Source organism: Carassius auratus, chromosome 18 (assembly GCF_003368295.1).
Source record: "Carassius auratus strain Wakin chromosome 18, ASM336829v1, whole genome shotgun sequence".
Classification (NCBI taxonomy): Eukaryota; Metazoa; Chordata; class Actinopteri; order Cypriniformes; family Cyprinidae; genus Carassius; species Carassius auratus.
The window spans coordinates 14,179,736-14,196,765 of NC_039260.1; the positions used below are offsets into that span (position 1 = coordinate 14,179,736).

The window sequence follows — 17,030 nt, forward strand, 5'->3', positions numbered from 1 at the left end:
CATCAGTCTGAAAAGACAGATGCTCTTCTATGTCTCCGGCTTTCAACATCTACAAAAATAAACATTCTTTTAGTCTAAGTAAAATGAATGGAACATGATGGAATAATGAAGTTTATGCCTTAAACCCGTCTTTCCCTCTCTTTTGAAGAAGCTGAGAAAACCACCTCCTCCTCACATAAACAGGCTTCTGTGTAACGTTAGTTAACTCCCAGCGTGGGCACGATGAAGACACAAGCTCAACAAGTCTGAAATATTACATGCAAAACATTACTTTTAACAATTACCATTTAAACAGCCTCAACATAATTATGATAATCTTTATTACTTAACGCAGTTTCCTTTAGGAAACTAACATATATTAATTTTAAATGCAAAAAATAAGATATCAAATTAACATGAGTGTAATCGTAACCATAACCATCTATTAACACCTCAAAAAGTGCAGATATTGTAAAATATTATGTAAATATGACACAAGACACTGACGGACGATATATTAAAAGTAACGTTAATGCTATATATATATATATATACATATATATATATATATATATATATATATATATATATATATATATATATATGTGTGTAATAATATGTTAATATAATTAATACATAATAAAACGTGTCCTTGTAAAGTTGAACATTTTGGGGTTGCGGGACCACAAACATATATTTTTATGATTATAATTCATACATTATTATTATTAATTTTTGTGTATCCATATATTTTACTGGAACTGATTGAGAAATGGAAGTCCATTCTTTTTCACATTACAGGTGTGCACACTTGGATTGAAGAAGGAAAGCTGAAAAAACAAATGTGGACACAATGATCTCAGTCTGGAACAGCAACAAAGAAGAAAATGGCTTGGAAAAACTCACGTGCCTTCCACACACTACAGACTTGTTCTGGACAAAGGACTTCTAAAGGATTTGAGGCAAATGTCTCTTTTAGTTACTTATATACACATAGTTATGTACACACACATGTAGGTACACCGGATACAATTTTTTATATTATTTTTGGGACAACTTGAGGTGTTTCATTCTGCCCTACTGAAGAACTGCTCAAACATCTTGAATTTTCATTATGCATACATGGCTGCAAGGAGACAACTATCCTTGACCACTATGAAAATGTAGGTTGTCAGCAAGCCACAACCACTACTGGTAAGTGGGAAACAACATACTGTGCATAACTAGTAAACATTTCTCAATATGTAGGGTGATGTCAATTGATTTGAGTTCATTTTATTATAGGTGTACAGTGTGGTTTTCTGAAAACATACCAAAGAATGGTTAGCCAAAACAATTTTTGAACAAACCACTCAAAAATTCAGAGAAACTCTGGTTGAGAAAGTTCTACAATGGCAGCTGAACACCAACACTGTTTACAAAGTTCTTCTCATTTGACTCATTGACCATTGCCACAGAACATAGCCCTAAAACCTAGGCATGACAAGCAAGACGTAATTGCAAAGCACTTATCAAGATTTGGACACTAATTTACTTTAAAAATGTTGAGTCTAATGTACAATTACTGTTTTTACTCATGTTGTTTTATAGTTGTTCTCATGTTTTCTTATTGAGGAAATATCGTGTGAATATATGGTCCTTACTGAAGGTATCCTACTACAGTTGCAATTACACATCAATGAATGTAGTTATCTTAAATTTGTTTTATTCTTCCAAATAAACATTTGTGCGAGACATCAATAAGTATGTAGTGTTGATGCATATACAACAACAAATAGCATTGAATATGAAAGTAACAAAACTACAGCAAAATATAATGTTTATTAAAAATGTAACATTAATCTAATTCCAATTAATATTACTACAAAAGACCAAAAGCCTCTTCTGCTTCTCTGAAGCCCACATAATGTCCCGATGGAGAAGGGTATGACTGTGTGATGGCACTGACAACACAGGATGGAAGAACCCTCCTGTTTCGTTCTTCCAATCTCTCTACTTTCAGCATCCATTCCAGAACCATCCTGTATGCCACCAGCCTGTATTGACTGTAAAATAAAAGAAATGTGTGGTTTCTTGTGGCCTTGGACAGTGTCTCCAGTTAATTTTGGGCAAACTAAAAAGACAACTCTAAATGCAGTTGCTTAGTAACGCTGGGAAACCATTTTGTTTGGTAATGCAGAGAGATGTGGTCTCACCAGCTGACTCACTGACTGTTTCTAATGGCGGAATTAAATTGGTCCAGTCATGGCAGCACTGAGTTCTTCCTCTGTTGGCAATGGTTGACATTTGCCACATGTGCACCACCATGTCTCTTTAGATCTTTGTCTGCCCCAATTATTATATATATTTTTTTAAATGACCGATCGTTTCATTAGATAAGAACCTTCATCATTTGGTATCTTTTAAAGTCCTTTGAGGCTGCACAGAATAATTTTGACCTTCAAACGTTTGGAGTCCAGTGAAGTACACAATATTGAGAAAAGTCCTGGAATGTTTTCATCGAAAACCTTAATTTGTTTTTGAGTGAAGAAATAAATACATAAGTATCTTGGGTGACATGAGGGTGAGTAAATTATCAGGAATTTTTTATTTAAAAGTGAACTTATCCTTTAATTAAAATTGTAACTTTACCAACTTTACAATGTATGTTATCTTTGAGACTATTATAAGATTTAAAAAAAAAAAAATATATATATATATAAAACACCTAATGCATGGAGTTCACATGAGGAAAATGTGGAAAAATCTCTAAAAGACAACAGATTAACCACTGATCTATGATAGAGAACATATATAGATCAGTGACATTAATACACAACAGCAAAAGCGCATCTAACTTTAGCAAGTGAAAAAACAATACAAAAACATTACATGTTCTTTACCCTTTTGTAAACTCTGATAACATTATCAGAATCAGAAAGAGCATTATTTCCAAGTATGCTTGCGCATACAAGGAATTTGTTTTAGTGATATAAGCTTCCAGTGCACAGAGACAATATAACACACAGAAAAAAAGCTAATTGCAAAAACATAAATTGTTATAAACAGTTGTGCTATAGATGATAATTGAATAGAATTGAGTAAGATGCAGGGATGTACTAGGATGGAGGGGTAACAAATAAATATAAGGATATTGCACATTTCTATAGTGTAATTGGGAAACATTTAACTGTTCATGAGGTGGATTGTCTGGGGGAAGAAAATTTTCTCGTGCCTGACTGTCCTGGTATTTGCGGCTCTGAAGCACTGGCCAGATGGCAAAAGTTCAAAGATGGGGTAACTTGGATGAGAGGGATCCAGAGTGATTTTCACACACACACACACACACACACACACACACACACACACACACACACACACACACACACACACACACACACACAAATAAATAATAATCAATAGTCCATACTCCATAAATTATTAGTAATTGTTCTTGTTGTTATTCTTGTGTATAAAATGAAGGATCTAACTTAAAGGATAAGTTCAACCAAATATGAAAATTATGTCATGAATGACTCACCCTCATGTCGTTCCAAACCCGTAAGACCTCCGTTCATCTTTGGAACACACTTTAAGATATTTTAGATTTAGTCTGAGAGCTTTCTGATCTTCCATTGAAAATGTATGTACGGTATACTGTCCATGTCAAGAAAGGTAATAAAAACATCATTAAAGTAGTCCATGTGACATCAGTGGGTCAGTTAGAATTTGTTGAAGCATCGAAAATACATTTTGGTCCCAAAATTATAAAAATTACGACTTTATTCATTGACTTCTCTTCTGGGTCTGTTGTGAGCGCTTTCACAATGCTGCTGACTTATGACCCGTTGTGCCCAATAACAAAGATAACACATCAGCAGCATTGTACGTCAACTGTCACAGCAGTTGTGCTCACAACAGACCCTCACAACAGATATATCAAACATGCGCATGGTAAGAGCATCTGTGGTAATTAACGTTGGCCAAAACACACAAGGAAACGTGTTGTGAAATAAAATATCACCGGCAATCACAGACATTCGCATTCGGATGGGATTAGTTTTCTCAGAGAATCACTGAGTTTGCTCTAAAACAGCAGGTAGGTTGCTCTGGAATTATCACAGAGGTTGTGTGAGGAAAATTCAGACGTGGCAGATTTGTCACGCTGTCTAGTCTCTGTTTCCCTGAGTGTCCATAAGTGGGCTCACTTCCCCTTAGGCACTTAACCGTAGGCAATAGTATTCCTCTAGTCTTGCCCTTTCATCAAAGTAATTGCACTCCTGATAATTTCACCAGGTGCAGTCACTTTATTGTCATTAGCCTCCCTATAAATACCAGTCATTTCCTGTTGTTTGTATGGAGTCCTTACCCTTCATGTATCCAGCATTCTTGTTTCCCGAGATTATTCCCAGTCTGCTCGTCCTCCGAGTCCTCTCGTTTCCCGAGTTCCCTTTCCTGTTCATTTCCTTTGTTCGTTTTGGACTGCTTTTTCGGTTTTGACCTTTGGCTTATGTTATTGGATTACAATTTGGATTACCCTTTAATAAAGACATCTGCATTTGGATCTCTCGCTCTCCCTGTGTCTCTCTGGATACACGATCGTCACAGAAGGACTCCATCTCTTGAGATCCAGCGGTATGTCTGTTCATATTTCCTCCCCAGTCACCGAGCGGGAGAGGAATGGTTTCGAGGGTACCCGCCTGGTCGTGCTTCGTGGGACCAGGGGAGGTCACTCAGGAATGAGTGGTCGAGAGGAGGTTCGGCATCACTCTCCACTATGGCCCCCCGTCGACCCTGGGTTCGGGAGGAATGGATGGGAGCCGCCGTCTCACCATTGTGGACGGAGAGGGGAAAGGAGACACAAGTCTGCCGAACCAGCGCTGCTGCACAAGATGGCCACCAGCCCAGTGCCGCTGCGCCGAATGGCCGCCGACCCAGCTCCATTGCACAGGATGGCCACCAACCCAGTACCACGAGGCAAGATGGAAGCCAGCGCAACACCACAGCACAAGATGGACGTCAGCCCAGCGTCACAGCACAAGATGGCCGCCAGCCCAGAGCCACTGCGCATAATGGCCGCCGGACCAGCACCACTGCCCATGATGGCCGCAGGTCTAGTGACACTGCAAAAGATGGCCGTCAGCCCAGGGCCACGAGGCAAGATGGATGCCAGCACAGTGCCACAGCACAAAGTGGTCACCAGCTCAGCACCACGGTGCAAGATGGCCGCCAGCTCAGCGCCAACGCCCAAGATGGCCGCTGAGACATTTTTGGATTATTTCTCCATGCTGTCAAAAATCCTAGAGATTCCCAGGAGTGTTCACGTCACATCTGCTGATCCAGAAACTGTTCACGTCATGTCTGCTGAGCCAGCACCACAGTACAAGATGGCCACCAACCCAGCGCCACTGCACAAGGTGGCCGCCAGCCCGGAGCCACTGCAGAGGATGGCAGCTATAGTGAGCTTTCCTGAGTTGAATCAGGTCCCCGTTGACTCTCCAGAGTTGAGTCAGGTTCCAGTTGACCCTCCAGAGTCGAGTCATATTCCCGTTGACCCTCCAGAGTTGAGTCAGGTTCCCGTTGACCCTCCAGAGTTGAGTCAGGTTCCGGTTGACCCTCCAAAGTTGAGTCAGGTTCCAGTTGACTATCCAGAGTCGAGTCAGGTTCCTGTTGACCATCCAGAGTCGAGTCACGTTCCAGTTGATCCTCCAGAATCAAGTCAGATTCCTGTTGACCTTCCAGAGTCGAGCCAGGTGCTCATGGACCCTCCAGAGTCAGGGTTAGTCACGTCGACCTTCCGGAGTCAGGGTTAGTTACCGTTGACCTTCCAGAGACAGGGCTAGTTCCTGTTGACCTTCCAGAGTCGAGACAGATGCCTGTTGATTTTCCAGAGTTGAGTCAGGTTCCTGTTGACCCTCCAAAGTTGAGTCAGATGCTCGTGGACCCTCCAGAGTCAAGTAAGGTGCTCGTGGACCCTCCAGAGTCAGGGTTAGTCAACGTTGACCTTCCAGAGTCAGGGCTAGTCACCATCGACTTTCCAGAGTCAGGGTCAGTCACTGTTGACCTTCCAGAGCCAGGGCTAGTTCCTGTTGACCCTCCAGAGTCAGGACTAGTCACCGTTGACCTTCCAGAGTCAGGGCTATATACCGTGGACTTTCCAGAGTCAAGGCTAGTCACCGTTGACCTTCCAGAGTCAACTCAAGTCACTGGTGATCTTTAAGGACAGATTCAAGTCACTGGTGATCTTCAAGGACAGAGTGAAGTCACCGGTGATCTTCAAGGACAGAGTCAAAGCACCGGTGATCTTCAGGGACAGAGTCAAGTAACCGGTGATCTTCAAGGACCGAGTCAAGTCACTGGGGTTCTTCATGGGAGAATTCAAGTCACCAGTGATCTTCATGAACAAATACAAGTCACCAGTGATCTTCATGAACAAAGGCAAGTCACCATTGATCTTCATGAACAAGGAAACACCATGGGAATACCAGATTCTCGTCATTTCTCTGTGGAACTACTAGAGCCTCTCCAAGTCTCTGATGAACTACCAGAGCCTCCCCACGTTTCTGCTGAGCTATCAGAGCCTCTCCACGTCTCTGATGAACAAACAGAGTCTCTCCACTTATCTGAGGATCTACCAGAGTCTCTCCTCACTTCTGCGGAACTTCCAGAGCCTCATCACATCTCAGTTGAACTCTCTGAGCACCCGACTGATCCTGCTGTGGTCACGGAGGCTACCCTTAACTTGTTCATGTTTTTTGTTTAAGACTTGCCCAATCAGACTTATCCTCCTTTTCATTCAGCCACATGGAGGTGGTGGTCTTCGGCTCCGCCCTGGGGGGCGCCTGGTTCGGACGCACGGATGTGGTGGTCTTCTGCTCGGCCCTGGGGGGCGTCTGGTTCGGCCGTACGGATGTGATGGTCTTCTGCTCCAACCTGGGGGGGGGGGTCTGGTTCGGACGCTCGGATGTGGTGGTGTTCTGCTCTGCCCTGGGGGGCGTCTGGTTCGGCCGCATGGATGTGGTGGTCTTCTGCTCCGCCCTGGTGGGCGTCACGTGATGTCCTTCTTGGACTTGTGTTTGTTTGTTTTTTTGTTTTGTTTTTTTGTTCTTCTGTCTGTTTTTCTCCTATGGACCTGGCCCTCCGCCCCTCCCCCTGATCCTCCGCCGGTCCACCTCCCTCCTGGGTTTCTTGTCTGTGTCTTTCGTTCTGTTTCCCTCTAAGGACCTGGCCCTCCGTCCCTCCCCCTGATCCTCTGCCGGTCCACCACCCTCCTGGACTCTTTATTTTGTGTTGCACTTCTCTTGTCTCTGTTTCCCCATTTTACCTGGTCATCTTGTCTCTATTTCCCCATTCTACCTGGTCCTCTTGTCTCTGTTTTCCCCATTTTACCTGGCCCTCCGTCCCTCCCCCTGGTCCTCCGCCCCTCCACCTCCCTCCTGGTCTCTTTGTGTTTTTGGTTTTCCCTTGGGTTCGGGTGGAGCATCTGGCAGCTGCTCCGTGGAGGAGGGGGTAATGTCACGCTGTCTAGTCTCTGTTTCCCTGGGTGTTCATTAGTGGGCTCACTTCCCCTTAGGCACTTCACCGTAGGCACTAGTATTCCTCTAGTCTTGTCCTGTCATCACAGTAATTGCACTCCTGTTAATTGCACCAGGTGCAGTAACTTTATTGTCATTAGCCTCCCTATAAATACCAATCTTTTCATGTTGTTTGTATGGAGTCCTTACCCTTCATGTATCCAGCATTCTCGTTTCTCGAGATTCTTCCCAGTCTGCTCGTCCTCCAAGTCTTCTCGTTTCCCGAGTTCCCTTTCCTGTTCCTTTCTTTTCCTTTGTTTGTTTGTTTTGGACTGCTTTTTCGGTTTTGACCTTTGGCTTATATTATTGGATTACGATTTGGATTACCCTTTAATAAAGACATCTGCATTTGGATCTCTCACTCTCCCTGTGTCTCTCTGGATACACGATCGTCACAAGATTCGGACGGGATTAAAATCACCAAGTACGTCGGTGAAACACAGATTTCTCTAATGGCCCCCTGTAAAACTAGTCCCGCCGGAATGCGAATGTCTGTGATTGCTCGCGATATTTTAAACATGGTTTTGCTATACTAGCCATTTTGTATTTATTGTGTAATAATACTAATGGTAATCAATCCGAATGACTATATGCAATGCATTCATACAGAGCATGTGATCTCTGTGATGCTCAGATGCACAAAGCAGACCCTCCCACCTCTGTAATAAACATGGAGATGTTAGTCCCGTCCGAATTGATACATGAAAATCGCAGACGTCGTGGTAAGAATCGAAACTCAAATGCTGTTTAGAAAACTAGTGCCGTCCGAATAGGGCTTTACTTGTGACTTGCACATGTGTGACTTACTCCCACCTTTGCTGCTGAGTTTGAAATTGCTACTAACATAACATCAATGCAAGAACAAGTATGCAGCTTAAACTGGATATGGAGGAGTCATAAAATAAGCAGGTTAAACTCACAGCTCATGCAGTATTTACTGACAGTGAATGGACATGTCAGTCATAAGCTGTGCACCATCCTTTGCCAGATGATAAGCATTTTAATCTTTGTTTTGCCTAAATTACAGTTGATTCATGTGAAATATCCACTCATGTACATCCTTTGCAATATCATCAGAAAATCTCTTGTCAATGGAAAGACTGTAAAGCCGTGCAATGCATGAGATCAGATGTCGGTAATGGTCAAATTTGTGTACTGTGAATTTGCACGTTCACTAAGGTCACTGCCAGCCAATAATCACTTGGGTACACATTTCTGTCCCCCATTTTTTTAATTATTTTTTTTATGTATTATTATTTACCTTATTGGAATCAAAATTAGGAATTTACAAGAATTGGTACCATAAAAATTCAAACAATGCCCGACCTTACCCATACTCGTTTTTTAAACACTTTCTTTTCTTTTAAACCCTCACGTACCACCACCGCTTTTGCCCTTCTTAAAAACAACCACATGATCTAATAAGTGAATGCACTTTTCAAAAATTTCTGTATAAAATAGTTTCCCCTGGCAACAGGCATATACTGTAGGTAGTATGTTTGCTTAACATAGCGTCAAACTTGACAATTTATGAGATTAACATCACGTTTAACTCCAAAGTCACTATATAACATCAGTCGAGTTAGGAACAGTAAGCCTCTGTAGTTCCATGTTGCTTCTTATCACAGTGAAAGAGAAAATATTCTTTATAATAATCTTTACTGTAAAACGTTGTATTGCAATTGGGTGTTTATTGTCTTCCACGTTTGATCAGTCAAAGCATCTCTAACTGCACGTTATTCAGCTGTAGTGATATCTGATACATTTGTCCATATAAGGGATTTCCTGGTTCTCACTTGTGAAACAGACATTAACGTACATGTGTATTAGGGTTAGGGTTAACCCTGCTCCATAATGCTCACATCGTCTCATTTTGGGAAAAAAAACAGAAACATAATACTTTGTAATGCAGTAACTTGAGTAGTTTTTAAGCAAGCTACATTTTTACTATTACTTGAGTCATATTATTTTTCAGTACTTATGCTTAAGTTATTCCTTAAGTAGCTATATTTTTACTATTCCAAGTGATCAAGTGCTTAAGACATATCACTTCAACCCATTGCAAAAGTTCCACCGATGACCTAGGCACTCATGCGATGTAATCAATGGGTGTATATACAAGTAAACATCTTGTACTTTATTAAATTAAACTTATAGTTTAATGAATTATATGCAGCAATAAACAACATGTAAACTAGAGCTGCAAGATTCTGGATAAATTGAAAATCATGTTCATATATATATATATATATATATATATATATATATATATATATATATATATATATATATATATATATATACATACATACACACACACACACACACACACACACACACACACACACATATATATATATATATATAGGCCTATAAATTGGAGATCACGATGCTCATGGTTCTACAGAAAAAAATATATTAGAAAACTAAACAAAATATAAATGTACTATTAATTTACTTAAGTCTTTTTAAAATATATATTCATTTTATTTTTTATTATTAAATGGGGTCAGTGTCTCAATTCATCAAGACCTGTTTCTCAATAAGAATCTTTCGAATGAATGATTCAATGACAAATACTTTTTTTTAATAGGCAGTTTGTCGCCACCTCGTGGCGGAAGAGGATATCGCCTTACAAATACATACACGTGTTACCTTCGTTTTGATCACTTCTGTAGAGAGAATAAGTGTTTATACCGATACTGTAAACTTGTATCCCAGTACTTCTGTTATGTAACACAGAAATAATGATGTGTGGTTGAAAAGACGCTCTTTCTGGATCAGCTGCAGCAGGAATGATTAAAGGGGGGGTGAAATGCTATTTCATGCATACTGAGTTTTTTACACTGTTAAAGAGTTGGATTCCCATGCTAAACATGGACAAAGTTTCAAAAATTAAGTTGTACGTTTGAAGGAGTATTTTTGTTCCAAAAAAACCTCTTCCGGTTTGTCACAAGTTTCGGAAAGTTTTTTTCGAGTATGGCTCTGTGACGTTAGATGGAGCGTAATTTCCTTATATGGGTCCTAAGGAACGTCTGCCGGAAGAGCGCGCGCTCCCGTATAGCAGAGCACTGAGAGGCTGAGCACAGCCTGATCAGAGCGAGAGCGTCGCGAAAAGTCACAAAAGGAGTGTGTTTTTAGTTGCCAGGGCAAGACAACCCTGCAGAGATTATCAAAAGAGAAACAGCATTAAGGGACCAGTGGATGGAGTTTATTTTTACAGAGCATCAACGGAGTTGTGCAAGTGTTTTTGTTTGTTCCCTGCATTTCGGATTGCACATTGTTTATTTCTTAAGGATAATGCAGTCCCAACGAAAAAGGGTCACGATCGTGTGTTGGAACCGCATGCAGTGAGTAAAACTGCTTCAAATATCTCAGTGTTGTTAACTTAGCTATCAGCGCGTAAGCACATCAAGTAAACAACATGGGATGTTGTCATCAAACTGCACTTTCCACATGTACAGCTTAAAAAAAAAAAAAAAAAAAAAAAAAAAAAAAGACGACGTATAGTGGAACTTAGTAATTTTCCAAAACCGTTAAGCAAATATATAAGGTTTCAGTACATACCACATAGAGACGCCTTTGCTGATGCTGCTCTTGTTAAATTTCAGCCTCTGGATCCGTGTCACAGCTTCCAAACGCTATCAAAGCAAAAGCCTACTGGCGCTCGTGATTCTTTAGCTCCGCCCACATGTCACGGCTCTAGGTGCTTGTGTTTTTCCGGGAAAAATCGGTACAGACTATTTTTCTATTATAAATATAATAAAAATAAAGACTTTTTTGAGTTATGAAGGATGCAGTACTACTCTATAGGTACTCAAGATTAACAGGATATCGAGTGAAAACGAGCATTTCACCCCCCCTTTAATTAAGATGGGAAGCAACAAAACATGATTCTCAGGCTCCACTGACATTCGCGATGTGAAACAGTCATAATAGACATGGCTGAATTGTTGTCATTCAGGAATAAGATAGCATGGGTGTTAGAATTGAGATATTTAAATGAGATATTTATATATATATATATATATATATATATATATATATATATATATATATATATATATATATATATATATATATACACACACACACACACATATTTACAGACTGCAAACATTAACCACTAAATTTTTATACAAGTTAAACTTACCAGCTATAAATAATACTATTTTTTCATCATATGCTTTTTGTCATTTCTCTCAGGTTTCAGTAATACAATATAACATTTAGGAGCAAATATGCAAAGCAAGAGACCAAATGCAGATGTTAGAATAGCAAATACATGGACAGCAACCATATATTTTCCACGAGAGCTCACATAAACTGGAATGAATGTTATCCACACAACAAAAAATATAAGCATGCTGAATGTGATGAATTTAGCTTCATTGAAGTTGTCTGGTAATTTTCTGGCCAAAAATGCTAATAAGAAGCACAAAGAAGCTAGGAAGCCAATATATCCTAGCACACACCAAAATCCAGTTTCAGATCCGACAGCACATTCAACAGTCATAGTTGAACTTAAGAACTTGGTGTTGTATGAAGCAAAAGGTGGATTCGTTGTTAACCATATGATACAAATAAGTGCTTGCACAAAAGTGCACAAGATTACACTTGATATTTGTTTAGCAGGGCCAAACCACTTCATGACATTACTGCCAGGGAGTGTGGCTCTGAAAGCCATTAAAACTACTACAGTTTTTGCCAAGATGCATGAAATACAGAGAGTAAAGCTTATTCCAAAGGCTGGATAACGAATCTGACATAACCGGTCAGTCGGCTTCCCTATAAATGTTAGGCTAATCAGAAAGCATGCACAGAGGAACAGAAGGAGAAGGAAACTTAACTCTATATTGTTTCCTCGTATAACTGGTGTCTTCATGTACACTATAAACACACCAATCACTGCTAATGCTACACAGGCCCCAAATGCTGAAAATGCCCATAGAATTATTCCCAAGGGCTCCTGAAAGGACAAAAACTCTAAAGTTTTAGGAATACACTGGTCTTGGGCTTGGTTTGGCCATGTTTCCTTTGAACAGGTCAGGCAGTCAATTGAGTCTGTGGAAACATTGGGGGAAAGGGGGAACATAAACCACCAATATTCCTTTCTTCTTAGAATACCATTAAATGAGGACTGTGAAGAAATTCACACCTGTTTGATTACTGATCTCTCCTTCAGCACATGGTATACAGTCAAAGCAGCAAACTGGCTTTCCTTTTTGCCTGGCCTTCCTGGAGCCTGGAAGACAGCTTTGACTGCACAATGAATCTGGTGCCTAATGACCACAGCAAAAGAGACAATAGAAAGTAGAAAAAAATAAAATAAAATAAAAATTGTATATATATATATGTACCACTTGTCTACTTACAATATGTATTTCCTGAATTTGGTCCAAGTACTGTATACAAGTTGGCATGATTCAAGTATGCAAAAACTAGTTTCTAATATGTGACCCCCTCTGTGAAATCCAGTCTACAGTCTCAAAACCTAATTATGAGATAACAATCATCAAATTTTGAACACTCTACTACAAAATTATATCCATCCTATTTATTTTTATTTTTTCAAACTGCTTATACTCTGTTGGAGATTCGTAGCCTATTCCAATGTCTCGGGCCACAGGCGAGGACTTGCTTTGAGGGAACAGCACTACCCACTGAACTATTAGGCTGCCTTACCAAATTATATCTAATCTAATTAAATTTATATGGGCTTTTTTATAAGTGTTTTTTTTTTTTTTTTTTTTTTTTTTTTTTTTTAACATCTCATAATTTCAGGGTATGCGAGTTACATCAAATGGAATTTGAGTTGAGGGCAAACTTTGCAGGACAGTGGCTATCCAGGAGCAGGATTGGATGTATATATTATCAGTGCAAAATTAAACAGTTACAAATATATTCACATGTGTACACAAAATTAAATGAACAGTGCATTTCCATTTAAAATTATGAAACTGTATTATTGTTAGTTCAGCCATTAATTTTAAGTAGAGTTGAAGAAAAAGCAAACATAGTAAGCAGTATCTTGTAATGACTGGGATGGCACAGACCTTCTCTCCTCTGTGCCACATAATCACTGGTTCATTTATTACTAGGTCTTTGTCATCTTCGAGGGAGGCATCATAGAATCCCACCCTCACTAGCTGAAAGGAGCCATCAGAACCTCTTTGCCAGTTCATCAGGTCATAGGATGCAATTGGATCACTGTTTTCATCAAATCTGACCTCTTCTCCAAATGTTGTGAAATGTGCTCGTTTCATGTAGTACAAGAGCTTAGGAGACAGCATAAAGCAAAGAAAAGCAAACACATTAAAACATATAAATGTAGCTTTAGAGATTCTTCCCTTTATATAATTGAATCATTGATTTAATATTTGTACACTGTATGCTAATTAATTCTAAGCATATTACTGGAGGAGAATGTAAAATAGAGAATAACACACACCTGCCATGGCAGAATAGGATACAGACTCCCACATGTCCCGTTCTGAAAGGGGCCTTTTCCTGGTTCACATGTGCTCATGTCATGTAGTGCATGTGCTATAAGATACACAGCCTTATAAACATTGTAGGAGACTCTGAGTTGTGACACGTCTAAATAAGGAGTGTATACATCATCCAAACTCTCACTGCCATTACAAAGTGGCCAGTTCTGTGGCTCTTCCCCGTGTACATGAGTATTTAAAGACCCATTCAGCCGACAATGGAAAGTCTCTTCCCAAAACTCAGAGATAAAATGTGACTTCTGAGCAACAGAATCACTTACTCTTCTGAGGTAACTGCCAAGTTGTGGTATATCAGCTCTCCGTATGGCAAACCCTAATGTTCCTATTAACAAATCACCAAAGTCATCCCAGAGGGCTTTTGAAGTTGCCCAGGCCTCACTGGCAATCCACTGAAGATGAGTAACATTTTGTCGTCTGCACTCTTTTAAAATACTATGCAAATAGGAATCCACAGTGAAGCTAATTATGACTGTGGCAGAAGAATATTTTAAAATCTTTACAAGTTCCTCAGCTGCATTTTGCGTCAGTGCAACAGGATAAAGTTGGACATAAGCTGGACAAATATGTAAATTTTCTGACTCTTTTAAGAAGAGCTGGATGGCAAATCGAGCATAGTCTGTATCAACACCGATCACTCCAACCCATGTCCATTGAAAATAATGGACAAGTTTTACCAAAGCTTTAATCTGAAATAGATCACTTGGCATCGTCCGCATGAATGCTGGAAACTCTCTCTTGTTGCTGAGACAAGAACAGGATGCAAAGTAGCTCACCTAAAATATGAAAACACAACATTTCAGTAAAATCAACAATGCAATAAAATGAAAAGGAAACAACCAGATATTACTATTTTATATGGACATAAATGTTCAATATTTACTATAATTAATAAAAATTAAATGCAAATTAATGCATATGTAAAAAGAAAAAGGTATATATTTGAACGTAAGTGAATCTAAACGATAGGCTATTTATTACCAAGACAAAACAATTGTATTTCTAATAAAGTAATGCTTAAATATTTTTGTTTTACTAAAGGTATTTTGAAGGAGCCTAGACTTCTCAGAACAGCCATGGATATGCCTGATGATGCTTCTCCTACGATAACAGGGCTCGGCTCCTTTTGTGTGTCTTCACAGCTTTGTCCACTGCCCTTCTCTGGCTGTCCATTGACCAGGAGAAGAGACCTTTTCACAGATACAGGTATGTCATCACCACTGTCCTTGATGTGGTAGCCCAGTGATAGATTTGGCAAAAGGTCTTGCCGCTGGTTTATTTCCCTCACAGCAAATATCATTGTCTGCATCCACCTCAGGGCTCGAGGGGTAAAGCTGCAACGGATTTCACACACATAATGAATTACATAACTGCTATTCAACAAGTAAAAAATGCATTTGAGTTCAGGCAGCTGATTGGACAATTTTTAGACACACACACACACACACACACACATACATATATATATATATATATATATATATACAGTTTTTGTTACACAGAATTTATAAGGCGACAAAAATTTAACACACAATTTATACTTAGTTGGTTTAGGTTTGGTCCTAAAGGAAGAAATCGATGATATGGGACTGAAATGCAAAGGGAAAAGACCTCCCAAAACCACATCTCCTTGCTGGTAAAAAGTGTATGTATCCTCATCTCCCTGATAGATGCACTTATTGTTGCTTTTATACTGACTCTGCACACCAATGCACATCAGAAACCAAACCGTGAGGAGAGCTGCAGAAAGTAGTGCCATAATTTATACAGACAAATAAATCTGGTGAGTACAGAATTTATAAACATCATCTGTGATTGAGGGATGGCCTTAACATTTCATGAGGGAACACACAAGCCAATAGAATAATCATATCCTGCAGTCTTTTAAGTACCAAGAGACTGTGAAAGCTAATAGTAATGAACACCTGCTGTACATTCAGATAACTTTTTTTTTTCTAACATTTTCAAGTAAGGCTTGCTAGTTTGTATTTTGTCAGTTTAACCTTAGCTTTACTAGCACAATGAAACTGTTAATTTTAAAGTGTAATCTGGGTTCCAACTGTAACTGGCAGTAACATAAGTAACAGCAATTATCTACATATTCTTAATATAGGCTATAATTATTACCACAAGTTAATTATCATTATATGTTATTGATAAACATTTTTATGGTAACAGTTTACATTAAGGTTCCCTTTTAAATGGTTTATAAAGGTGTTCATAAATGACTCATTTACAAATGCATTACACATCATTGTTAAGCTTAATGAATAAAACCCACAACCCTTCGATTGGGAGTCCAACCCTCTAACCGTCGTGGCCTAATGGTTAGAGTATGGGTCGCCATACTTGGCTGAATGTCACTTCACTTCACTTCACTTCAAAAAAGGTTATTTTAATGCAACACCTGCCAAAGAGTGAGCCATTTTAATTGACATTTTATTAATGCTTAATAAATATATTCATTCACACTTATTCACTGAAAACTACATTCCTAATTTATTTTATCACATAGCAAAAGTAGTTTATCATAGCGAGACTGTAGGGTATTGTACCTATTTATGGTTTTCTAATTTATATCTCATGGCTCGTGCAAATTTTCTAATTATGTTGATTACCAGAAACTATATATTTATATATATTTTATGGATCATAAAAGCACAACCGTGACTTGATGAGATATTAATGACGAAAATTCGAATTCCAGTATTAGTTATCAATGAACCTTAATGTAAATTATACTACATGGTTGATGAATGCTTGAATCTGATTGGCTGACAAATGTTCCAACGTGTGCAATTATTTTCAGGGAAATGCATGACAAACGTAGTTCCAGACAGGTCTTGACCGCATTACATGCCTGTATCACTTCGCCAATGATTTGAGCTATTTCAAAGGTCCTTACAGCCCAAAACAGCAAAAGAACCAAAACCCACAACCACACTGCCCAAACAAATAAATACTGTAAACAAAAGGATAAAAACGACAG

The 17,030-nt window shown here is 39.2% G+C and overlaps 1 protein-coding gene across 1 annotated transcript; it reads right to left on the reverse strand.

The window, feature by feature from the left end:
- Window positions 1-11,700: 11,700 nt before the first annotated feature.
- Window positions 11,701-15,800, reverse strand: LOC113118810 (extracellular calcium-sensing receptor-like). The gene is made up of 6 exons (XM_026288219.1): window positions 15,574-15,800; window positions 15,078-15,375; window positions 13,984-14,817; window positions 13,589-13,810; window positions 12,691-12,814; window positions 11,701-12,596 (listed from the first exon to the last, which is right to left on the reverse strand). Exons 1-6 carry the CDS (start codon window positions 15,798-15,800, stop codon window positions 11,701-11,703), a joined length of 2,601 nt encoding a protein of 866 aa, XP_026144004.1.
- Between the last annotated feature and the right edge of the window lie 1,230 nt (window positions 15,801-17,030).

Excerpts from the sequence above, each read along its gene's own strand:
- LOC113118810 (XM_026288219.1), bottom strand. The coding sequence starts at position 15,800 with ATGGCACTACTTTCTGCAGCTCTCCTCACGGTTTGGTTTCTGATGTGC. Across the intron at positions 12,815-13,588 it reads TGTGGCACAGAGGAGAGAAG|GCACCAGATTCATTGTGCAG; the intron begins GTCTGTGCCATC and ends TGTGGTCATTAG. Across the intron at positions 12,597-12,690 it reads AGAGATCAGTAATCAAACAG|ACTCAATTGACTGCCTGACC; the intron begins GTGTGAATTTCT and ends ATGTTTCCACAG.